Source organism: Myotis lucifugus, unplaced genomic scaffold (genome assembly GCF_000147115.1).
Source record: "Myotis lucifugus unplaced genomic scaffold, Myoluc2.0 scaffold_403, whole genome shotgun sequence".
Classification (NCBI taxonomy): Eukaryota; Metazoa; Chordata; class Mammalia; order Chiroptera; family Vespertilionidae; genus Myotis; species Myotis lucifugus.
The window spans coordinates 896,602-922,252 of record NW_005871451.1 but is presented as its reverse complement, the minus strand read 5'-3'; the positions used below and the strand labels follow the sequence as shown (position 1 = coordinate 922,252).

Below are 25,651 nucleotides of genomic sequence, written 5' to 3'. Positions count from 1 at the left end.
AACCTTTTGAGCTCGGTGTGTCAGCATTTGAAAACCTAACTTAACTCTGGTGCCGTGTCACATATAGAAATTATTTGATATTTGCAACCGTAATAAAACAAAGACATATTTTTGATATTTATTTTATATATTTAAATGCCATTTAACAAAGAAAAATCAACCAAAAAAATGAGTTCGCGTGTCACCTCTGACACGCGTGTCATAGGTTCGCCATCACTGTCCTAAATGATAATAGAGCATTTATCTTGTAATTATAGTAAAATCTAAACAAAACTAATGAAAATATGTACAATAAAATTCATTTTATTCTTATTCATTTTATTTTTGTCCCTACAGGTTCATGAAGTTTATAAAATCTATATATTTTCTCTGTTTCTGGGATATTTACTGCAGTTCGAGAATTCAGCTTTATTGGTGTCTCCTTTATTAAGTTTAGTAGTAGCCTTAATGCTTGTTAAGTGCCTTCAGGTAATTAGAATTGCCTTTTTATCATTCTTATGGTGAATTTTTAAATTGTTAGTTTTTTATGCCTCACTTCTTTGTTCATTTTATTCCCTTCCTCCCCCCACAGCTAAATGTGAAGAAAAGAACTTTCGTAGCTAAAATAATGAAATTTATTCATTTTTATTTGGTGTGTACTCTGACAGTGACATTGAATATTATAATGAAGGTAAGTACCTCTGTGTCTTTATGTAGCAAAACAAATGAAATAATGAAATAGAGTGGACTAAATTTTAATGAGGGTAATGAGATAGCAAGATAATAGTTTGTACAGTAAAATTTTGAGTTGACCAGTGATCATACCTAGCATATTAAGTTAGAAAATAGGATTATGGTTCTTTTCTGGATATACTTTAAAAATACATCTGGTTTATTTTCCATTTAATTTAAAGAGTCAGTGTTATGCAGTTAACATTAAGTAATACATGGAATCAACTGAGATGAGTCAGAAGTATTTGGAAGAGTAGGTAGGTTACTTAAGCCAGATGGGATAAGGTTGAAATCTTACTACCCCATTATAATTTTAGGCTTGAGTGTAAAGTAATGTGATGGACTTATACGTATAGATCTCCTTGCTTCACGGTTACACCATGTATTATTTCATTCATATTTTTTGTTTTGTAGTCTTGCTGTGTTTTCTGTTTGTAGTATTGGACAATAGCATATTGCTGTAAGTATAGCAAATCGTTTTTTGTGGTAACTTGTGTTTTTCTCCTCCAGACATTTGTCCCACACAAAGAAAATGGGCACATGCTGAAATTCCTTGAAGTGAAACTTGGGCTAAATATGACTAAGTAAGTTTTAGATTATTTAAGTTTACCTAATTCTATACCACTTAGAACAGTGGTTCTCAACCTTCCTAATGCCGCAACCCTTTAATACAGTTCCTCATGTTGTGGTGACCCCCAATTTCATTGTTACAAATTGAACATAATTAAAGCATAGTGATTAATCACAAAAACAATATGTAATTATATATGTGTTTTCTGATGGTCTTAGGCGACCCCTGTGAAAGGTTCGTTTGACCCCCAAAGGGGTCGCGACCCACAGGTTGAGAACCGCTGACTTAGAAGATAAAGAACAAAAATAATCAAAGGAGGAAGTACACACCTAACTAAATACCACTTAGAAAATAAGTAATTTGGGATATTATATCTAGAAAAAATCTGACATTAATGTTTTCTCTCATTAAAAAAATTTAGGTCTTCTTGAAATTAGATATACTTAAACCTTAGTAGCATCAAAGTATTTAGAGGTTACTTTCTCCCTTGATAAGGAATAATGGTCTAATCTAAGGTCAGAATAAATGAAAGATTTAAAATGAATAAAGAACCACAGTAATTTTAACCACTACACTGGCAAAATGCTTACATGAAAAAGGGTATGGGGCCCAGCCAGCATGGCTGAGTGGTTGAGCATCGACCTATGAACCAGTTAGCGCGCATGCCGGGTTCCGGGCTCAATCTCCAGTGTGGGGTGTGCAGGAGGCAGCCGATCAATGATTCTCTCTTATCATTGATATTTCTATCTCTCTCCCCCTCTCCCTTCCTCTCTGAAATCAATAAAAAAGATATATTTTTTAAAAGGATATGGGCACAAAAAAGGGGTTAGGCAGTAAGATATTTATTTCATAGCGAAGAATCTCATCTTGGGGTTACAATGGTGATTGGAGAAGAAGCTGACTTTTTATGAGACTGACACACTGCCTGCTGCACTAAGAGGACAGCTAAGAAGCTGACGTTTTTTAAAATTAAAGTATAGTGTTTTGCCTTTTTTGTTTGTTTGTTTGTTTGTTAAATACATTTTGAAGCCTAAAATGAAATACATGATTTTACATTCTGACAGAGTCTATTTGCATAACAGGAAATATATTTTACCTGCACATTTCTCTAATTCATATAATATACCTCAGAACCCTATTATCATTTGCTGCAATTACATGGGATTTTAGATACTGTGCATGTAATTTCAGGTTGTGATATATCACAGTTAACAAAATATTTGGCATGGTTTAAACAATGGAGAAGTCTTCTGAAGTGTAAGCCATATACATACGTATGTCTAAGATAAAACGATCCTTTAGAAGGCCATGTTCTATATTAGAAAGCCCTGATTGATATTGGTATATGTAGGCCTTATACATAGCAAGCAATTAGTAAAAAATGGTTGTAGACATTTGTAATTTTCTGCCCTTTTCACTGACTTTCTTTCCCTTTAACCTTGGAAGACTCTAGAACAGTGATGGCGAACCAATGACACGCATGTCAGAGGTGACACGCGAACTCATTTTTTTGGTTGATTTTTCTTTGTTAAATGGCATTTAAATATATAAAATAAATATCAAAAATATAAATCTTTGTTTTACTATGGTTGCAAAGATCAAAAAATTTCTATATGTGACACGGCACCAAAGTTAAGTTAGGGTTTTTCAAAATGCTGACACACTGAGCTCAAAAGGTTTGCTATCACTGCTCTAGAATGAGCCTAGGATTAAGGGCTGCTTTTGTCCTTGTTTCTTAGTTGATATTATGTCAGCCCCTTTATTCAGCATGTCAGCTTCTAGACTTATTTCACAAGGTGATGTATTATGTGTTTTAAGAATAAGACATGGCCCTAGCTGGTTTGGCTCAGTGGATAGAGTGTTGGCCTGCAGACTGAAGGGTCCCAGGTTCAATTCAGGTCAAGGGCACATGCCCGGGTTGCAGGCTGGATCCCCAGGAGGGGGAGGGGGGGGCGTGCAGGAGGCAGCCAATCAATGATTCTCTCTCATCATTGATATTTCTATCTCTCTCTCCCTCTCCCTTCCTCTCTGAAATTAATCTGTATATATAAAAGCCTAAGCAACCATTTGACCAGTAGCTATGATGCGCACTGACCACCAGGGGGCAGATGTTCAACACACAAGCATGGAAACGTGGAACAGACTGATGAATCTCAGAGGGAAGGTGGGGAAAGGGTGGGAAGAGATTAACCAAAGATCTTATATGCATACTAGAGGCCTGGTGCATGGATTCAGTGCATGGATTCATGCAGCAGGGGAGTCCCTTGGCCTTGTCTGCGGGGATTGGGCCGAAACTAGCAGTCTGACATCCCCCGAGGAGTCCCAGATTGCAAGAGAGCGCAGGCCAGCCAAGGGACCCCACCGGTGCACGAATCCATGCACCGGGCCTCTAGTAAAAATATATATATATTTTTAAAAAGAATAAGATATGGTTCCTGTCCTTAAGAATATTGCCATCTCATTAAATACTTTCTTTTCTTCTTTTTCATTAATAGTTTTTGTACAAATAATAACATGGCTGGTATAAACAGTAAATGCCCTATGCTGAAGTGTGCCAATTGGATATTAGGATTTGGAGTTCACCAGTATTTTAGGAAACATTTCTGTTGAGACAGACTTTCAGGAACCACTAATGAAATGTTAATAAATATTTATTGGATATGCAGGAACTAGGCCAGGTACTCTGGGGGTTAAAAAAATGACTGCAATCTAACATATGGCAGATTGCATTAAGGACGATCATTGAGGGATAGGTAAAGTGCTGTGGGAATATTGAGAAGGAAAGGCTGAGACTGGGGGTATGGAAAGGATACTCATTAAATTGGGATTTGAATTGGACCGTTATAGAATTAATAACTTTAATAGGCAGATTTTAAAAATGTGCCTTTATTGTAAGTGCAAGATATTTTGATGGCAGCTTCTTTGATACAGTTGTATTGCTGTTTAACACATTGTGAAACTTTAACCTTTTATTCTAAATCCAGTGATTTTTGAAGCAGGCATTCTCCATGAGTCCATGAGCACTTCTGAACATCACTCCATCTCTTAACTCCTTCCCCAGGGCTAGGGATTAAGAATAAAATGGAATTGAAAAAAAAACACACAACTTGTTGGATTGGGAATGAGAATGCAGATAAAACTACATATAATTGGGCATCTTGTTGCTCATATTTAGCTTAGGGTAAAAAAATGGTTATCCTGTTTCTCATAGCTCAAAAGGTTTACATATCAAATTTTATGGTTTCTGTCTTAGTAATTACATACCTCTTTTTAAAAGCGGTCCCAGCCCTAACCAGTTTGGCTCAGTGGATAGAGCGTCGGCCTGCGGACTGAAGGGTCCCAGGTTCGATTTGGTCAAGGGCATGTACCTTGGTTGTGGGCACATCCCCAGTAGGGGCTGTGCAGGAGGCAGCTGATGGATGTTTCTCTCTCATCGATGTTTCTACCTATCGCTCTCTCTTCCTCTCTGTAAAAATCAATAAAATATTTTTTTTTTTAAAAAAAGAGGTACCAGTTGAGTTACATTTATTAAAATCAGGGCTATCTAATAATAATGTGAGCCACATAAATAATTTTCTAGTAGCCATATTAAAAAAGTAAAGAGAAAAAAGTAAATTTAATTTTAGTAATGTATTTTATTTAATCCAACAGATCAAAAATATTATTTTAATGTATAAACAATTAAAAATTAACATATATTGTATTTTTAAATGCTTTTTTTATCTTTGAAATCCAGGGTATATATTGGCCACATTTCAAGAGCTAATAGCCACATGTACCTAGTAGTTAACATAGTGGATAGTGCAGATGTAGAGGTTGGACAGCTGAATTTTTTATTGTCTTCCAGATACAAATAAAAAGTGGAACTCCCTTAAAACTGTGTTGGGCTCTAGAGATGGTAGCATTCCTTGGTAACAGAAAGCCACAGTTTCACATTTACTGGAGCAGTTTGTTGAGGAGATGTCATAAATGCTATTGTCTTCACTTGTAAAGGGTGGGGTCTGGCTGTTATAAGTGAATGGATTTAAGAAATGTGTTTTGTTTTATCTAAGTTTCTACTGAGATTAAAAAAAAATATTCTTATGGTCAGTAGTTTACAACACTTGTTATTTTAAAATGCTTTTTGTCTTCTGTAGGAATTTCACAATGAATTGGCTCCTATGTCAAGAATCCCTACAGGCACCATCTCAAGAATTTTTTTTGCGATTGACACAGTCTTCTTTACTACCTTTCTATATTTTAGTGTTAATTATTTGTTTTCTTTCTATGATGCAAGTTATTTTTAGGAGAATTAAGTAAGTACCAATGAGAATCAATCACATTTCTAATATGTTATGGAAATATAGTATATAAAATACTTATGTTTAATATTCCTCCAATATTTGTGTATTTGTTTTAGAGCTTCTAATTTCATTCCCTCTTCATCAGTATGTAAAAAATATAAGTTAACCAGATAAAATTTAAGTTTATAAATCTAAACATGTAATATCCAGATTTAGTTTAGGAGTAATATTTAAGTAATCAGGTAAACTTTGACAAACTTGATAATTTACTCAGATTTTTACTTAACATAAGAATAATTTTTTCTATTTAACCTCAATGAAGCTTGTAGTATAAGTGATTTTAATTATAAAGTTTGATTATTTTTTAAATGTTTATCATGTTTGAAAAGGGATTGTGTGTGGCATCTTGATTTTGAGAGCTTAGTTGTTTAAATTATGATTTAACTATATTGGTTTAGCAATTACTAGTGAGTGATAATTGATCTTGGAAAGGATCCTAAAACACTTTTTAAATTATATTTCTGAACTTTCATTTTTAGTCTTCACTGAGTCAGTTACATTTAGGTTCTAAAAGCCATTTGCAAAGACTTGGAGATAGGAAAGTTAGTATTGGACTAGCAGAATATACTTTCAAATGATCAGAACTACTGATATTTCTTTTTATGAGGAAATTTAAGATCTTTTATTTTTCAAATGTTTATTTTAGTAAAAAACATATTTCCTTTCTGTAGTGGTGAGTCCCTGAAAGAAACTGTTACTCTTGAAGATGGACGAATTGGAGAAAGGCCAGAAATAATTTATCATGTGATTCATACTATTTTTTTTGGTTCTCTTGCAATGATTATAGAAGGGTAAGTGTACTTTATTTGACCTATTTAAAAAATATATTATTTTATTGCCTGGCCGGTATGACTCAGTGGTTGAGCATCAACCTGTGAACCAGGAGGTCTTGGTTTTATTCCTGGTCAGGGCACATGCCCTGGTTGCTGGCTTGATCCCAGGAGGAGGCATGCAGGAGACAGCCAATTAATGATATATTTTTAAAGTTTTTTTTTTTTTTTTTTTTTTTTTTTTTTTTTTTAAATATATTTTATTGATTTTTTACAGAGAGGAAGGGAGAGAGATAGAGAGTTAGAAACATCGATGAGAGAGAAACATCGACCAGCTCCTCCTGCACATCTCCACTGGGGGATGTGCCCGCAACCCAGGTACATGCCCTTGACCGGAATCGAACCCGGGACCCCTTCAGTCCGCAGGCCGACGCTCTATCCACTGAGCCAAACCGGTTTCGGCTATTTTTAAAGTTTTTAAAATATATTTTTATTGAGTTTTTAGAGAGAGAGGAAAGGGGGGAAAAAGAGAGAGAGAGAGAGAGAGAGAGAGAGGAGAAACATTGATATGAATGCAAAACATAGTTTGGCTGCCTCCTGCATGCTCCTTACCTGGGATCGAGCCTGCAATCTGGGCATGTGCCCTGACCAGGAATAAAACCGGCAAACTTTCAGTACATGGATGACGCCCAATCAACTGTGCCACACCATCCAGGGCTGACCTATTTTCTTAAGAAGTGTCCTTTCAAATGGTAATTGGTGGATACTTTCAAGAATACATGTGTAAAACTTTATATAATAAACTCAAAGTCTATAAACTTTTTTAACCTAACTGGAGTTTACAAAGGCATTTACTAGTAGTTGTGGAGGTGGGTAGGAGAGTGCAGTTTAAGGAACATTTCCTAAATGGGGTGAAAGTATTTTTTTAAAAATATATTTTATTGATTTTTTTACAGAGAGGAAGGGAGAGGGATAGAGAGTTAGAAACATTGATCAGCTGCCTCCTGCACACCCCCTACTGGGGATGTGCCCACAACCAAGGTACATGCCCTTGACCGGAATCGAACCTGGGACTCTTCAGTCCACAGGCCGACGCTCTAGCCACTGAGCCAAACCGGTTAGGGCTGGGGTGACAGTATTGAGAGAGAAATAGAGATTGGCCTGGCTGTCACTTTCCTTGTGTATATGTAATTTGGGAAGAAGTATTTTTTGGGAACTATAAGAGGGAAGTAGCAAGAGATTATGTCTAGAAAAATAAATAGGGACCAGATTAGGTGGTTTAATGCCAAAATTTGACAGGATCAGATTGCTTTTTAGTAAGATCTCTCTGGCAGCAAAAATTGAGAAAGATTTGAGCAAAACAAGATTAGAAGAAAATAAGCCATTAAGAAGGTGTCACAGTAGAATTTAGAGGAGAGAAGCAATGGAGATGGAGGAAAGGGGCTAAAACTAAAATATTTAGGAATTGGAAACTGCATGAGTAGCAGTAGGGACTGTGGTGGAGGGACCATAGGAAGAGCTGCAACTCAGAGCCAAAGGAGGACTTTTTAAAGGAAGATGTGATCAGATAGAGTAGAAGGCGAAGAAAGAAAGAGGAGTGTGGACTTCAAGGAGTCTGGCTGTAATGGGAATCAGAGTCTAAGGCAGAGGGGTACATTTGTACCGGGAGGGAAAAACTTATGTGCATTATGGGATGGCAGCATTGAGATTGTTCTGCAAACTGTCTGGAACACTAATCATATTTAGAGATGTAGTAGGAGAAAAAACTGGAAAGGCAAGTCAAGGCCGTACTTTAGAGGGTCCTGAAAACTATTTAGATGAGTTTTCACTTATTTCAGTAGGCACTGGGGAGCCATTAGAATTTTGAACAGAAAGTGTCTTATAGTTATGTTTGAAGAAGATTCATTTGGCATTTGGTTGAGCTGGAGGAGAGTCTAAAGGTAGAGATGTTAATTTATAGGCTCTTGCAATAAAATAGCGAGCAAGGGTTGGATACAGAGAAATCCGTGGATTTGCATAATGGTCTAATCTCTAGAGCAGAGAGTTTGTGTTCGAGGGGATATTCTATAATATAATTCAGTGTGCATGATATCTCCTGGAGTTACAAACCAGGTTGTAGTATTGATGTTCATAGGATATCTCATATGTGACTCCTTTTGTCTTTTCCAGCTTGAAATACCTCTGGACTCCTTATGTGTGCATGTTAGCAGCATTTGGTGTTTGTTCTCCTGAACTTTGGACGACACTTTTCAAGTGGCTTCGATTACGAACTGTACACCCAGTGTTGTTGGTGAGTCATTGTTATTTTAGGTTAAGTACTTGTTTCTCTTCTAGTTAATGTAAATGGAAACCACATTGAATACCACTGAAATAGCGTGAATAAGTCACATTATAACTTATGGGTAGAAAAAGAGATCCTGTGGAAAACATTTTTTAATAATTTCTAAGTGTAAAAGAAATGCATTTTAATGCAGACAACTTAAAACATAAAAGGTAAAGAAAGTGAATCAGTACTGTGAGAGGCTATCAAGAATTAATTTTTATATCTCTGGTTTGATTGAGATCTCTGGTATATTTTCAGTGTGAATGGAGCACTTATACTGCCTGCTGTGTGCAATGTGCTTGGAGTACAAAGATAAATAAAACATGATTAATTTCATCATGTAGATTATGGTCTCCTGATCATAAAAGTAGCTAATCAAAAATACTGATGCGCCTGGCTGGTATAGCTCGGTGGGTTGAGTGTCATCCCATGGACCAAGAGATCCCGGGTTTGATTCCCGGTCAAGAGCACATACCTGGGTTGTGGGCTCGATCCCCGATAGGGACATGCAGGAGGCAGCTGATTGATGTGTCTCTCTCATCAATTTTCCTATCTCTCTCTCCTTTTTCCTTCCTCTCTATCTAAAAATCAATAAAAACATATATTTTTTTAAAAAGTATTGATGCTATTGGAACACAGAGAAGGGATACCTAATTCAGTTTTTAAGACTTTCCAGTATAACATTTGAAAGATGCTAAGTTATTAGTCAAATGAAGGGGGAAAAAAAGGGTATTTGTGCTAGAAGGAATAAACACTGATAGGCAAAGAATGATGTAATCAAAGGGTATAAAAACAGAGGAAAAGAAAAAGCATGATACATTTAGTTTTGTTAGCACATAAAATGTGAGGCGAGGTAGGGCTGGTCAAGAAATGAGACTGGAGAAGTTGAAGAGGATAAGGTCACAGAGGCCTCTCAGTGTCTGCTGTGGCACTTGGTCTTACCCTAGAGGCAGTAGGAAGGCATGGAGATTGCAGGCAGGGGTGTGAGGGACAGACTTACAGTTTTCTCTCAGCTCACCCTTACAGTTCCTTGAATGATAGACTTACGGTGACAGACTGGAGCCAGGAAAGATGCTGTCACTCAGGTACAGGCCATGGTAGATGAAAGTAACAAAAGCTTTAATTCATTGAGTGCTCAACATGTGTCAGGTATTTTTCAAAGCATTTCACATGCTACTCAACCCCTACAAACACCTATTGGCTAAGTTTTATTATCAGTATTTTATAGACAAAAAAAAACTAAAGCCTACACTGGTCAAATAATTTTCCTGAGATCACATAGCTTATACGGCTGGACATCAAGATTCACACCTAGGTTTTTCTTATTGCAAAGCCCATTCAGTTCATACTGTGCTATACTGGAGTGAAAAGAATAGTTAGAAGATTAATAAGACTTGGTGCCTGTTAAGTGTGAAAAAGGGAGAAATCATTGTTGTTTTCTATGTTTCTGGTTTACACCAATGAACACGGGACAATAAGGAGAAAGACTTGGGAAGAAAGATGATGAATAATTACCTTTAATATTAGTCATGTTGTATTTTGCCAGTTTTTTCCCAAGGAATTTATACATTTTTATTTTACCATGCTAGTATATTGATGTATATTAGCTATTTTGCCTATGTTATTCCATTGTGTTTTTGTTACTGTTGTTAGTGTTTTAGGTAGCTGTTCAGGAACCTTTGTGTACTCTTCATAACTTAAATTCCTGTCAAAATTGTCAAATATTGATCTGCTATTTGAAATACATGTGTGTTACTGTTTTTATGTTCTGCCTTATAATTATATAGTAAATATGTATCACTTTACCTCCAGTTTAATATGTCTTAAATTTATCATTGGTCTTCAGCCATCTCACTTCATGAGCTAGGTTTCATGCTGACTTAAATTTGTGTAACTATTGGTATGCGCTTGGTCCCAGAGTCAGTGTCTAGTACTTTAAAGTACAATCTGAAATGTATTTACTCATAACCCTTTTGCTTTCATGTTTTAGGCTCTTATTCTGAGTATGGCTGTGCCCACTATAATAGGTCTCAGCTTATGGAAGGAGGTAAGAAAATCAGATTTTTGTATTAAAACTTTATCTATAAGGTAGATATGTGTGTAGGATATTTATATTGAAATACTGTTCTAACAAAATAAAGCCTGGTATTCTTAGTAATAATTTTTTTATCATTAAGAACATGATAGAAAAGTTAAAATATTTTTAGAATACCATCTGATGCAATTTTCTGTTGTCTAATACTGTCATTAATTCAATTTATAATTGGCAAAGGAAATTGCTGAATAAACAGTGTTTATATTAAAAAGTATTTTGGCAACTCCAAAATGTAAATATTTATAAAATAATATAAATTACAATATAGGATGAAACTAATCGCCAATAAACATGTGAACTATTTGACCCCAAATTAATTAATTTAAATTATTTATGATGTGTGTGCATAAAAGACACAACTGGTAATTGCTTGGTAATTATAAAATTATTTATTGAGTCTAGACAGTAAATTAACCATAAAATATAATTTGGGTTGAGAAGACTGAGCAGGTCACTGTCAGAACAGTGTTCTAAAATTGTTTGTAAACAAGTCTCTTTTCAAATACTCTGGAAAAGTTTTAGACTTTCTAGATACTTATTCTTTGGGTGGGTTTTGTTTTTGCATTTTAGTTTTTTCCAAGATTAATGACAGAATTAACTGAACTACAAGAATTCTATGACCCAGATACAGTGGAACTTATGACCTGGATAAAGTAAGAACTGAACTGCCCAATACTGTTGTTAAACTATTAATTAATCATTGTGTGCTATCTTATGGATTCAGGGTAAATAATAATGTTTTTTCAAATTCTCATAAAATTTTACATTGTATTTTTAGGGATATTTAATTTTTTATTGGATTTACAATTCTAATTTTCTAAATGAACTGATCTCCTTTGAAGATATAGCATTGATAAGTCTGAGATTTGAGACTCTCTGCCATCAAACACCTAGAAATGTGGAATAAAAAGGAACAAATACCTTTTATTTGAATAGTCATAGGGTGTTCCCTAGGTTGGAGTTGGACAAATGGTGGATTGCTAGTCTTGGTAATTAAGGTTACCAAGATTTTTTATTTCAATTTTAATGCCCACCCAATACAAGAGATAGGATTTTAGGCCTATGGAAGCAGAGAATTATAACTGAGACAACTTTCCCCCTCCCCCAATATACACATATATAACCAAGGGGCTCTCAGAGGGTAACACTACCAGTGAAAGGATAGACTAGCAAACGATCCATCCAGTGGTAGAGAAAAATGATCAGAAAGCATGACCTTTTTTGACCTCAGCTCTTGGTCAAAAAAATATCTCTGAATTTGTAGCAATGGATCTGAATTAACAAGGGTTTGTAGTTTGAAATTATACTTGACTAATCTAGGAAACCCCAAATCAAGAAATCAACATAAAAAGTGGCTCTGGGTTGGTCTGAAAGACCTGACATATCCTCAACTCAGAGGGTTCCACAAGTAACATTTCATGAAGATTCTCTGTAAAATTACACAACACACGAGGAGACAGTCTAACAGTAAGAATCCAGCTCTCTAGAATTAGACCTTTAGTAATTTCTGAAAATAAAATTATTTTGTGTCAATTAGTTTTATGGCATAGTAGACTACCACAATATTTAGTGGCTTACAAACAATAACCTTATTATTTTGCCCCATTTTGAGGGTTAGCAGTGGGGAGGATTCTTCTGGTCCAGGCCAGCTCAGCTGGGTTTGGATAGTCTGGCATGGCCTCTCTCACATGTCTAGGTTTGGGTAGGTATCAGCTGAGAGCATGGAATTGACTTGTCCATGTGCCACCTGATTTATATGTTTACTAGAGGCCTGGTGCATGAATTCATGCACAGGGGCCTATCAGGCCGGGCCGGCAGGGGAGGTGAGGGACCGAGGGAGGTTGTCTGGCTGGCCCCGCCCCTGATCCAGCCCCTGATTGGGCCGGTTGTCTGGCCACAGTGCGCGTCATAGTGATCGATCGTTCTGGTCATTCCGGTCACTTGGCTTTTATGTATATAGATTGTCTTCAAGCAAGGATCTTATCTACACCCCCCTCCTTAAAAAATTTCTATATCTTCTGCACTCAGAATCATTCCTAATACATAGTAGGTGCTCAGTTTATTTTTTAATGGATCCATAAATAAAATGAAGTGAAGGCTGACATTGAAACATAAGTATAAAATATATTGTAAGTTGCTTGGTATTTCAGAGTTTATATAAATGAGTGATCTAAATAGTATATTTACCTTTCCAGTGTCTAAATCTCTATGGTTCTTTGCAGAAGGCAAGCTCCAGTTGCAGCTGTGTTTGCAGGGAGTCCACAGTTAATGGGTGCGATTAAATTATGCACTGGATGGATGGTGACAAGCTTGCCTCTTTACAATGATGATGATCTTCTCAAGAGAAACGAAAATGTAAGGCATTTTAAATTCTATATTTGGATCTTTTTTAACATCACTCTATTTTAGTATAGTTTTGTAATGATGCATATGTTCCTGATTAGCTGGGAAAATCCAAATAATTTTAAAAGAGTTAATTAGCTTTAATTTTTAAAAAGCTACATAATATAATTATTCTCAAATTATTGAAGGAAAGAAGTCAATTAATGTCTTGATACACTTTGTATTTCCAAGCTAAAAATCTATTACACTGTGGTTTATGTTTCATTGTGGGCTGTTATACTTAGTATAACATTAGAATGGTATCTAGTTACTTAATGTTCAGAGACCATATCATTTGAATTAGACATATATCTATAATTCATGACATGTGACTGATTTTTGTATGCTCTCCTATGCCAGTGATTCTCAAACCTGGGACAATATGCCCCTAGGGGACATTTGGCAATGTCTGGAGACATGACCTAATTATTAGGGCAGATCCCCAGTCAGGGCCCATACAAGAATCAACCAATGAATGCCTAAATAAGTGGAACAACAAATGGATGTCATCTATCTATCTACCTATCTATCTATCTATCTATCTATCTATCTATCTATCTATCTATCTGTCTATCCCTTCCTCTCTCTCTAAAAATCAAATTTTTAAAAAAATTAAAGAGAAAAATTGAAATGAAAAATCCCATGAAATCAAAACTTGAATTTTAGGCATCCTTGGCTCATTCAATATTTTGTGACAATGGTCAGGTTATTTTTAACCTTGCTGACTTTATTTTATGTATAGAATGAGTATAAAATACTCTGATACATGGTAATATAAAAGATTAAAGGAGCTATCACAACTCAATGATAAAAAGACTAATTTAAAAATGGGCAAAGGCCATTTGCAACAGGGATGAATCTTGAGTGCACTATGTTAAGGGAAATAAGTCAGATAGAGAAAGATAATATTGTATGATATCACTTATATATTGAATTTTTAAAAGCTGAATTCATAGAAACATGGAGTGCTTACCAGGGTCTACAGCAGGGGTCCTCAAACTTTTTAAACAAGGGGCCAGTTCACTGTCCCTCAGACCGTTGGAGGGCCGGACTATAGTTTAAAAAAAAACTATGAACAAGTTCCTGTGCACACTGCACATATCTTATTTTGAAGTAAAAAAACAAAACGGGAACAAATACAATATTTGTATTTGCATGTGGCCCACGGGCCGTAGTTTGAGGACCCCTGGTCTACAGGGTAGGAAATTGGGAGATGTTGGTCAAAGGATACAAACTTCCAGTTACAGGATGAGTAAGTTCTGGGGATCTAATGTACGAAATGGTGGTTATAGCTATTAATGCTTTATTTTATACTTGAAAGTTGCTAAGGGAGTAGATCTTAAATGTTCTTACCACAAAAAAGAAATGGTAATTATGTGACATAATGGAGGCTAACATTATGGTGGTAATCATTTTGCCATATTTAAATATATTAAATCAGTGCATTGTATATTTTAAATGCACATGATGTTATATGTCAGATATATTTCAATAAAGCTGAGGGGAAATGGGCAAAGGACTTGAATGTAGCCCTGGTTGGGTAGCTCAGTTGGTTAGACATCATCCTTATATGCCAAGGTTGTGGTTTTGATCCTGGTCAGGGCACATACAAGAATCAACCAATGAGTGCATAAATAAGTGGGACAACAAATCAATGTTTCTCTCTCTCTCTCTCTTTCTCTCTTTCCCCTCCCTTGTTCCCTTCCTTCCTTTCTCTCTTTCTAAAATCAGTAAGTAAATAAAAAATTAAGAATATAAAAAAGACTTAAATGTACATTTCTCCAAAGACGATATACAAATGGCTAATTGCATAGGAATCTATATATATAAAAGCCTAAGTGACCAGCTGACTGGCCGACCAGCAGACCCATTGGTAGCTATGACGTGCAATGACCAGCATGGGGCAGATGCTCAACGTAGGAGCTACCGAGTGACAGCAACTTTGCAGAGTGTCCTCTCGCACTCCAGGACCCCTTGGGGGATGTCGGACTGCCAGTGTCAGCCTGATCCCCACAGGGCAGGCCGAGGGATCTCACTGGTGCAAGAATCCGTGCATTGAGCCTCTAGTACTTTTATAAACTTCCTGAAGGCAGGAATCAAGTTTCAGTGAATATCTTTATTTTCCACAGATAGTACTCAGTCCTAAGAACATAATAGAGAAAGAAAGAGCATAGTGGATGCTTAATGTATAGTTTTGCTTAACAAAAGTTTTGAATGTCCTTTAACATAATTGCTTTAATGATATTCTTTCAGATCTATCAAATCTATTCAAAGCGATCTGCTGAGGATATTTATAAAATACTGACATCTTACAAAGCTAATTACCTAATTGTAGAGGATGCTATCTGCAATGAGGTGGGAACCATGAGAGGCTGTAGGGTTAAAGATTTATTAGACATTGCAAATGGCCATGTAAGTAACCTTTTGGAAATGAATTATTTTTGAGAAAAATGACTTTATTTAAACATGTAATCTTCCAACTTAGTTTGGGAACTTAGCTAAGAATATAATTAAAAGTTATTTAACAATGGGCAGAACTTACTAAAAGTAGTTTGAAGTATTTTTTCAATATACAAAAGAAAAGTTGGATATTTTGGGGGGCGGATTTTTTTCCAATATGTGGATTTCTTACTTATTACCTATACTTATGCATGTTCAACATTTATAAACAAAAGATGGCCAGGGATATAAAGTACAGCATAAGGAATATAATCAGTAATATTGTGATAACTATGTACAGTGCCAGGTGGGTACTAGAAATATCAGGGGGAATACTTTTTAAAGTACATAATTGTCTAACTACCATGCTATACATCTGAAACCGATACAAAATAATACTGAAAAAACATTAAAAAATAAAAAGATGGTATAATTTGAATGATTTTAACTCATAATAATCTAAAGAGGAGCTGGTTGCAATGTCCTTTTTTTAAAAATATGTTTTTGTTGATTTTAGAGAGGAAGGGAGAGGGATAGAGATAGAAACGTTGATCAGAGAGAAACATTGATCAACTGCCTCCTGGAAGCCCCCTCTGGGGATTGAGCCTGAAACCCTGACATGGGCCCTGAACGAGAAATGAATCGTGACCTCCTGGTTCATGGGCCAATGCTCAACCACTGAGCAGCACCAGCTGGGCAATGTTATATTCTTATGTTGAGAAATTTATTGTAATTTGATACATATCTACTATCTTACCTCTCAGTCTGTAGTGTATACTGTATGTGTAGCAAATAAGAAGACTGGCAGGGCAGTGTTGTCTGGAATGGGTACCTTTACTCCTGGGAAAGTTGAGTGTGGAGGACCTTAGGAAAAGTTTATTAGGTCATTAGATCATTCTAGGTTGGAGTGCACATTCTATTCAGGTTGCGGCCAATATTTTTTCCGTTCTTTCCTAAATAATCAGTTGTCTTATCAGACCAGTTTGGAGGTGAGAAATTAGTTTTTATAATTTTCATCTTTCTCTTTCTTCATGACCTCTTAAATTTGTAATATAAACCTATTCTGTTTTCTGCTGCGTGTATTTTGAATTTTCTCTGTTGGTACTTGACATCTGAGATCTTTTGCTTAATTGGTGACAAAATGGAATTTTAGTAAACATCACAGTTATTCAGTAATTACTGTATTGCTATCTGCTATCTGGAGCCTTTTTATTCTGCTTTTGGCTACCTTTATGCTCCAAGATCAGTTTACTTGCATATAATGCCAGGCATGGACTTAAAGCTAATCTATCATTTTACTCTTAAAGTTGGCTCTCTGACATTTTTTGTTGGCATTAGAATAACATTTAGTGTTTTATTATAGAAAATCCTTCAAGCTAGCTAAGCCATCTCAGTGAACATCATTAAGGTGGGAATGTAAAGGTGTGCACTGGATAAGTCATAAAAATTTACTTGTTTGCTAGATAAGTGTAAGTCAGTTCTACACCAGGAGAAATGTTTGAATATACATTACTAATAGATCCCTGGCCAGTGTGGCTCAGTTGGTTAGTGTTGCCCTGTGCACCAAAACATGGTGGGTTCGATATTCGGTCAGGGCACATACCCAGGTTGCAGCCCAATCCCCAGTTGGGTGCATATGAGTGGTAGCTGATTGATGTTTCTCTCTCAAATCAAAATTTTAAAAATACAGGGTTAAGCAAAAGTAGGTTTACAGTTGTGAGTATGCGGAAACAGAGTGTGTTCTTGTATTCTCTATTAGCGTATTATTTTCTACATGAACAACTGTAAATCTACTTTTGCCCCACCCTGATGTTCATTTCTCAGCCATGATAAGGTTCTTAATGGACTATGGAGATATAGCCTTCTACATTTTAGAATTAAATATTTTAAAAATTAGAAACACTTTATACTGGTTTCTCAGTCTCAATGGGATGCTCAAAAGTTTAGTGTATGTGGTTACTCTCTTAATGAAGAGGCTTCTATTCGCTAAACAATATGAGATGTTCACTGAATAATGTGAGATAGTTCATGTTTAGCATAATATATTTCCATATGAATGTAATCATTTGTACATTGCTTTTATTTATCCTATAACCTTAATAAGCTTTTAATATTATGTTTCATATCTCTTGATAGGTGGTTTGTGAAGACGGTGACAAGTTAACCTACTCAAAATATGGGCGATTTTGTCATGAGGTCAAAATTAACTATTCTCCATATGTGAATTATTTCACTAGAGTGTATTGGAACAGGTCCTACTTTGTATATAAAATCAACACTGTGATATCCTTTCAGTCTTGAAAATAGTAGAGACTTATTCCATCTGAAGTAAAATGTTGATTTTCTTCTACCAATGGGGGTCTTTTTGGAAATCAGAATCTGGACATTTGAAGTGTTGCTGCTGCTTTTCCTCTCCTGCCGTTAACTGGACCCAGAGTTCTGTGGGGAATAGAAGATTAAGCATCACTGGCCTTTGGTAAATGTTATAGCTTACCACTCTGCAGTATTCCAGCCAGGGATTCTTCTTACTGTTACATGGTCTTTCAAGATTTCACCTTCCAAACTATTATAAAAATTTCCTCAGAAATCTTTATTTTATCATAACATTGATCTTGAATTTGAATATATTCATGGTCTGAGTATATTTCTCAAACATAACATTTAATATATACTTAATATGATATAATTATAGAATAGAAGAAGAATTATTCTTACATTCAAGGCAGTTTCTAAAGGTATTTTATGCTTTATAATAGGACTGAAATATTACAATAAATAGCTAACGTAAATGTTAGCTGAAAATATGTGGCATTTAAATTAAAGTGGAAATGGCATAAAGGAAAGTGATTTTTAAGGATATATATAAAGGTATATCCAGATTTTCCATGATACTGTTCTCATCTGCTGCTTATATAAGTGAGCACTTTCTTAGTAATTTACATAGTGCATGATATTGCATTTTATTACTTTATGACTTTTAAGTGGTTAGCTTTTGTCACTTATGCTCATAAACTTGATATGAATTTAATCATCATAAATAGTAACTCTCTGTACCTACATATTTTTTAAAACAGACATTTATAAGAATCTTGATCAGGTTTTTAAAAAATACAAATATGGGATTTATAACCTATACACATGTTTTATACTAAAATATTAGGTAAAAAATTGTTATCAGAATAAAAATATGTACACTAAAACGAGCTACAGTTTCTGGAGATATGTGCAGATACTGTTAAATATACCTCTGTTTACAGATAGGCGTATTATAAAACAAAAGTGCTATTATTTGTGAAACTGTGAGGCAGTCTTCAACATTAAGAATCAAATGACAATTATAAAATTCACAGCACTTAATTCCTCTAAGTTAAATATTTTCGTATTTTAATCGCTTATTAAAAGAAAATCTAAAATGACTTACTTGGCTAGGATGGGGGGATGCATGTTTATTTTTATCTTGTATATCTGTTTAGTGACCAGGTTTTCAAAGTGCTGTAAAAATCAGTTTCACTACTCTACATTAAAAGGGAGCATCTTTCCATTATCTTTATTTTCTGTAATATATTTTAAAAGTACACAGGCACAGTCATTCTTAGACTAGCTCTAGGATGCTTTGCTCTTTTGGGGCTTAAGGATTGTTTGATGGCTGTGCCATATCTGGTGCATTAATTTTATTAGTTCTCAAGCTTTTATGTAATTTTTAACAATTCTATTAAGATAGCTGTAGGCAGGGTATTTCAGGTTCTCTGTACATCTTAATAGTGAGTCACTAATATTTAGCTTCAAGCCTTATGAAAATATTTCCATGGTTAACCTAAGTACGTAGAACATGTAAAACGTTGTGACTTAAAAGTCAGCTTCCATATTTTGAAAGGGAAATAGAACAGCCTATTTTCTATGCAGCATGAAATATTTAATTGAATTTTTATTGATTTACATTATAATCAAATATGCAGAATTAGTTTGTTGTGTGTTTTTTGTTTTATTTTTGTTTGTGGTATATTAGTAAGTTGCTTTTGCTTCTGTCAACTTATTTCTTAAATAAAACAGATTTGGAGAAACTTTTAATTGAATTTTTGAAATAATGAATTTTTCATTCAGCATCAGTTAAAAAGGAAAAGTGATCTTCAATATAGAAATAATAATACTGGATATGAGAAGTAAGCTTATTTGTTTCTATTTTAACTGTAGTTAAAACAATAGTACTGGAAAACTGAGTGCATTTAATTAATTTCCTTACATATTTGTAGAGTAACAAATGATTAAGCATTCTGTAAGTAATCCTGTTTGGGTAACTTACAGTTGTTAAGTTTGACAATAAAGATCTATTATGTGCCCTCGCTGGTCAAGGGCACGTACCTGGGTTGCAGGCTCCTCCCTGGCCCTGGCCCTGGTCGGGCATGTGCAGCAGGCAACCAATCAATGTGTTTCTGTCACATTGACATTTCTGTCTGTCTTTCCCTTTCTCTTCCACTTTCTCTAAAAATCTATGGAAAAATATCCTCAGGTGAGGATTAAAAAAAAAATCTATTATGTAAGGAGCAAAGTTTGTTGTATTTGTGTGGAAGGAATTTCTTCAAGAAATATAAAACATACTTTGCCCTTAAAAACATTGAAATAAGTGCCTTAATGTCTTCATTTCAAAGTTTACTTCATATTTTTGAAAAAATATTATCCATTTCTTTTTTTTCCATAAGAAAATTTTGGTAACTTTTTCCTTATTATTAAGCACAATCTCACTATTCTATTTTCACTAATAAGCAAATTTTTGTTAAGGGCAGAGATGAGATTTCTAGCTTGCTAAATTCATTTATTTAGCTCCCAAATGCAAAACAATCCAACAAATAAAACTTACTTGATAAGGTCTGTGACATTGACTCTCTGCTGGTTTCTGTTTATTCTGCCTTTGGCATCTGTATCTTGGTGCTTTTTGTTAGACTGGTGGGTTTTACAACCTCAGGAGTATGCATTGCACTTTGGAACTTCTTTCTTTATTACTTGTGTGTAGACAGCATGTTTTTCAGGATATGAACCCACATTGCCAGTGCCTCTGTGTCGGGGCACTCTTCCACACAGTCCGGATTGATTCAAGGAAAAGCAGAAATGGAGGTCAAAGTGTGTTACAAGTTAGGGCTGAAAAATGTGCTTTAAAAATTATGAATTTCTTGAAGGACACAGTGAATCTGATTAAACTGTTTTGTTTTTGAAAAATTGTTACTTGGCCCGTCTATTTTGAACTGTTAAAACATTTTTATGCCTTTTGTGGGTAAAACTAGTGCCTCTCTTTATAAAATTGGTGGGGTTTCTAAAAGTTGTATGTCAGTTGATTTTTTTTTGTACGTTTATTTTAAATGCATAAACATTTAGAGGGCATATGTTATGAATTATTCTGCATATTTAAGAATCTTCTGTAAAGCAAATAACTACTTCCTGATTTGCATCAATATATTCTCTCTGTATTGGTCCAGTTTTTAAAATAGTTTTTGCTATTTGCTAATAGTTTTAGATCCCAATATGTGTTAAAAGTACAGCTCTAAAAAAGTTGCAAGTGAAATTGACAATTTCTTATTGAAACAATGGCTTAAGTTTTTTAATGTGTAGAGTTAACAGTTTAAATAAAATTAGAGGACAAAATTGCAAAGGAATATATTTGATTCAACTATGTTTCATCCATTAAGGTTTCTAAACATTAAACTTGTTTTTCATAATAAAAAAGATTTGCTGCACTTAATATAAAGGCATCTTGGAACCAAATCTGTTTATAAGTTTCTTAGAATTTGCAATATTTTAATATCGATATATATAATCCTATGTGCAGTTCTATAGGAGATACACTGAACATCTGACCGTTGTAATTAGTGGGATAATAGTATCAGAAAGAAACATGCATTCCAGACATGGCTTGAAATATTTCCTAAAGAATCCTTTCATATTTTATGTTAATAGCTTTGTACAGCTGTTTAACAAAGATGAATACAACTGGTTTTATGTATGTTGACTTATGAATTATATCTATTACATTGAATAGATTAAATGTGCTCATCCTGTAACTAAGGTTATGTCTTTGCAAAAGAATAAAAATTAATTTCAGTAAGTATAAGTCCTTTAAAAGAGTTGGGGTGTCAACTAGTTCACATTTTTATGATGTGTCTCTATTATCATGAGTGAAATTATTTCATGCTTAATTACACTCCCTGTGTTTCCATAATAAAATTCTTGGAAAATGTTTGTTATTTTTTATTTATACATAAACCTTGAGTTCTCATAACTAGTGTTTTTCTAATACATAGTGGTATTTCTTATATTGAACATAACTGGTGCTTTCACATCATACCAATCTTTCTTAGAAAATGGATCAACCACTTTCTTCTTGGCTCCCTTTGGCCACCTTTCTTAAGGCACTTGTTCTTGTTGACCACCATGGCCTGGGAATGGAACCGGCAACCTTTTTTTTTTTTTTTTTTAAATATACTTTATTGATTTTTTACAGAGAGGAAGGGAGAGGGATAGAGAGTTAGAAACATCAATGAGAGAGAAACATCGATCAGCTGCCTCCTGCACACCTCCTACTGGGGATGTGCCCGAAAACCGGCAACCTTTCAGTGCACAGGACGCCGCCCAACCAACACTGGCCAGGGCTGTACTGATTTCTTAAACCTTAATGACATACATGATTATATGTATTTTGAACATATTTACTTTGTAAATGGGGTTAACAATACCAATAGCGGGGACATCAAGAGGTTTGCATAGGAGCTAAATATTGAGAGCTAGCCCGAGAACTGACAAAGTCTGCATCTCGCTGCAGGCTGTCATCCCTGGAGGAAGAGGAAGGGGACCAGGGCGCTGCGGGCCAAGTCCTTCGGGACGACCCAGGTGGGAGGAAACCTCAGAAACGGAAATGGGGAAATTGAAAGCACCCGAGACAAACTGCCTGGCTCACTTTTTTTTTTAATTTAATAAAGTTTAATTTTTCAGAACGTGCAGCTGGTGGGACCTGTTGTTCATGCATCTTCGCCAACACCTGGGGCATCGAGGCCTTTGGTGTTCCTGGTGTCAATTACCTGGGCTCTGTGCTTTGACACTAGTTGAGTAAGCCCTTTACCGAGGAGCTGAGGGCTGCCCTGGCCAGGAACCGAGGATCTTCAGTCTCAGAGGCAACAGCTGGGCACGCGTTGCTTTGTCAAGCAGGACTAGGCTGCTGAGCTCGTCCGGCACTTTGCCTCGGGACTACCCCGATCTGTTCTGGGTCTTTGTCTTTCTTGGCCGACTTCCCAGCATCTTCCTCCTGCTTGTCCTTGGGCAGCACCGCGAAACTCGCGGAGCAGCTGCTACCCCTGCTCCCTCGCTGAGACGGGCTCACAGTCTTCCAAGAAGACGTCGAGGCTCGTCGCAACCCTAATCAGGGTGTTTCTTTCACTCGCCGAGAAACTCCCAGAAAAACGCGAAAAGCCCGCTGGGACCCAGCTTCCCCCAATCATCTCCCGCGGTAACCCGCAGGGGCGTGGTCTGTGGGTCGGTCCCGCCTTCTTCCTCTCCAACCCGAGCCGCGATTGGCCGGCGGCGCAGGGGGGCGGGGCCCGGGGCTCCGCCTCCGCCGGGGCCGCCGCCATCTTAGGTCGTGCGGGGTTCCGGGAGCGTCTGAGCGCGTCCGCGTTCCCAGCGGTTCCGCGGGTCGCATTCCCGGGCCCGCGTCCGTCCGAGTGTCAGGTTGGAGCCGGGCAGCGTCCCTGGGGGTAGCGGCGGCGGGGGCAGGATGAGCGCGGAGGCGGCGGACCGGGAGGCGGCCACCTCCAGCCGGCCCTGCACCCCGCCGCAAGACCTGCTGGTTCGGAGTTCTTGGTTGGAGGAGTCGCTGTTGGAGAAACATCTCCGCAAGCCCTGCCCGGGTGAGCGCGGCGCCGGCGGCCCGAGGGGAGCGGGGCCCGGCCACCGGGCTGCCCGGCGGGCTTCCCGGCCCCCGAAGCCGCGGGCAGCCCGGGACCCTCACTGCGCAGGCGGCGTCCGGGCGCGGAGCAGGCTCTTCGGTCCCCGTGTCCCGGTCCTTGTACTGCGTGCGGTTTGAGCACCGCACGGTGGTCCCCGGAGATGGCTGCCTGGCGGGGGCTGGCTTCCAGCAGACCCCCGGCCGTGTGATCAGTGGTGGGGGCGTTGGGGGGATAGAAACGGCTCCGGTGTAATCCTGACGCCAGCGATGCCGTCGGTGCTCACTTGACTGTTCGTTCCTGGACGAGAGGGTTTCTTACTGTGTATTGCAAAGCGGGGCCGCACCTCACAGTGGGCACGTCCTGGAGGACAGGGAAGGCCGTGCGGCTGCAGGTGGCTGTTGTTGAGGGTGGCAGTGATGGGCGTCCCCGGCCGAGGGCTGTTGGGGAGGAAGGCGGTTTCCAGGCCCCCCTGGGACGGCCCTGGGGTGGACAGGCACCTCCTGGGGCAGGGCTTTGCTGGTCAGGTGGGGATCCGGTGTGGTTCGGGCAGCCGAAGAGACCGGCTTTAACCGCTGGAAAACGACTGCGGGAGGCGTGAGTGTGCTCTCCCCGGTCATGTTACCGCCTGTGTCCTGTTGTTTTTAACTCGTTGCTCTTGACAAACGTTTGTGAAGTGCCTTCCGGGGGTCAGGCTCTGTGCTTAATGCTTCAGGGCTCATCTCATTGAACTCGTTCCTCATCATAGGCCTGTGAGGTAAGGGGTGTTATCTCCGCTGGGCAGGTGTAGGGAGGTAGTTGATGCAAGTGCGACCAATTAAGTTTTGAAACAATCATGCTGGTGGTTTCATCCCGAACGTTGTTTATTTGCTGGGCTGGAAATCTGTGGCCGTGCTCTTCTTACCTGCCACGCGCTTTCTTCTGCATGTGAATACTCCTTTTTAAAAAAAAAAAAAAAAAATATATATATATATATATATATATATATATATATATATATATATAAAATTGATTTCAGAGAGGAAGGGAGAGGGAGAGAGAGAGAGAGACATTAATGATGAGAGAGAATCACTGATTGACTGCTTCCTGCACGCCCCCAAATGAGGATGGAGCCCACGACTGGAATTGAACTCGGGACCCTTCAGTCCGCAGGCCGACCCTCTATCCACTGAGCCAAACCGGCGAGGGCTGGACACTCGTCTTTATCCCTTCCTCTTTACTCCTCTTCCTGACCTTCCCCCTTTCCCAGGCACAGGTCTTACATATCGTATTCCTTAGTCATTACAACTACACAGCTGCTTGGGTTCCTTTTGTTGCCGTAAACCAGAACGCTCAATCCCTTTGCATCTTCCTAATGACAACTTAATTTGAAGAGTTTGTTTTCTTTTCAATCCTAGATCCTGCACCGGTTCAACTTATAGTTCAGTTTTTGGAACAGGCTTCCAAACCTTCAGTTAATGAACAAAACCAAGTTCAACCTCCACCGGATAACAAGAGAAATCGCATTTTAAAGCTACTTGCTCTGAAAGTGGCTGCACATTTGAAGTGGGACTTGGACATATTGGAGAAAAGGTATGCGAGATTCAGGTGAAGTTTATTGCTTTGGTGGCTCCGGAGCTGGGAGAGTCTGGCCAGGCCGAGGATGTCAGATGTGTTTGTCCTCCCAGCCTTTAGCCCTCACCCGAAGGCCCTCAATAAAATGGTGGGATCCAAAAATATTTAAAAATGAGTAAAAAGGAAGAAATTTATTTTGAAGTACTATTTAGATAGCTTGGTTTATTTTTATATATGCTTTTATGATATCAGCCTTTAAAATGAAAGTTATTTTCCTGTATATTCTTGATAAAATATGCAAGTATTTTTTAAGAAAGTATTTGTGTTAGATGAATTTAAATCACCTTTTAAAGTAAAAACTATTAATATCAAGGCAGTTAATGGTGATAATGATTTGATGTGGTGACTAAAAAAATTCTCACTTAAACAGTTTTAAGTGTTTCAATTTACTTTTACATATCTGAAGGAAATGGATAAAAATTAATGCTATAACCCTGGCTGGTGTGGCTCAGTGGGTTGGAGCATCAGCCCATACCCG

At 37.4% G+C, this 25,651-nt stretch overlaps 2 protein-coding genes and 1 pseudogene across 4 annotated transcripts in view; 2 read left to right on the top strand and 1 right to left on the bottom strand.

Annotated features, from left to right (window-relative positions):
- Nucleotides 1-336: 336 nt before the first annotated feature.
- Nucleotides 337-21,747, top strand: DPY19L4 (dpy-19 like 4; the record flags this gene model as incomplete). Its single annotated transcript, XM_006102192.3, has 11 exons — nucleotides 337-468; nucleotides 572-670; nucleotides 1,222-1,295; nucleotides 5,419-5,577; nucleotides 6,297-6,416; nucleotides 8,565-8,685; nucleotides 10,709-10,765; nucleotides 11,384-11,466; nucleotides 13,036-13,168; nucleotides 15,449-15,607; nucleotides 17,771-21,747. Coding segments are annotated over 11 exons (1,302 nt in total), but the record flags the coding sequence as incomplete, so codon positions are not given.
- Nucleotides 21,748-21,864: 117 nt separating this feature from the next.
- On the bottom strand, nucleotides 21,865-22,056 carry LOC111823132 (annotated as a pseudogene).
- A 1,141-nt stretch (nucleotides 22,057-23,197) lies between these two features.
- INTS8 (integrator complex subunit 8) overlaps nucleotides 23,198-25,651 on the top strand; it is a 40,216-nt gene continuing 37,762 nt past the window's right edge. For 2 of the 3 annotated variants that reach the window (XM_006102188.3, XM_023743602.1), the window contains exons 1-2: nucleotides 23,198-23,523; nucleotides 24,957-25,131. In XM_006102188.3, the coding sequence (XP_006102250.1) occupies nucleotides 23,391-23,523; nucleotides 24,957-25,131 (308 nt within the window). In that variant the 5' untranslated portion in view covers nucleotides 23,198-23,390. The remainder of the gene's footprint in view (nucleotides 23,524-24,956; nucleotides 25,132-25,651) is intronic. The other variant, XM_023743603.1, reaches the window with a different exon arrangement.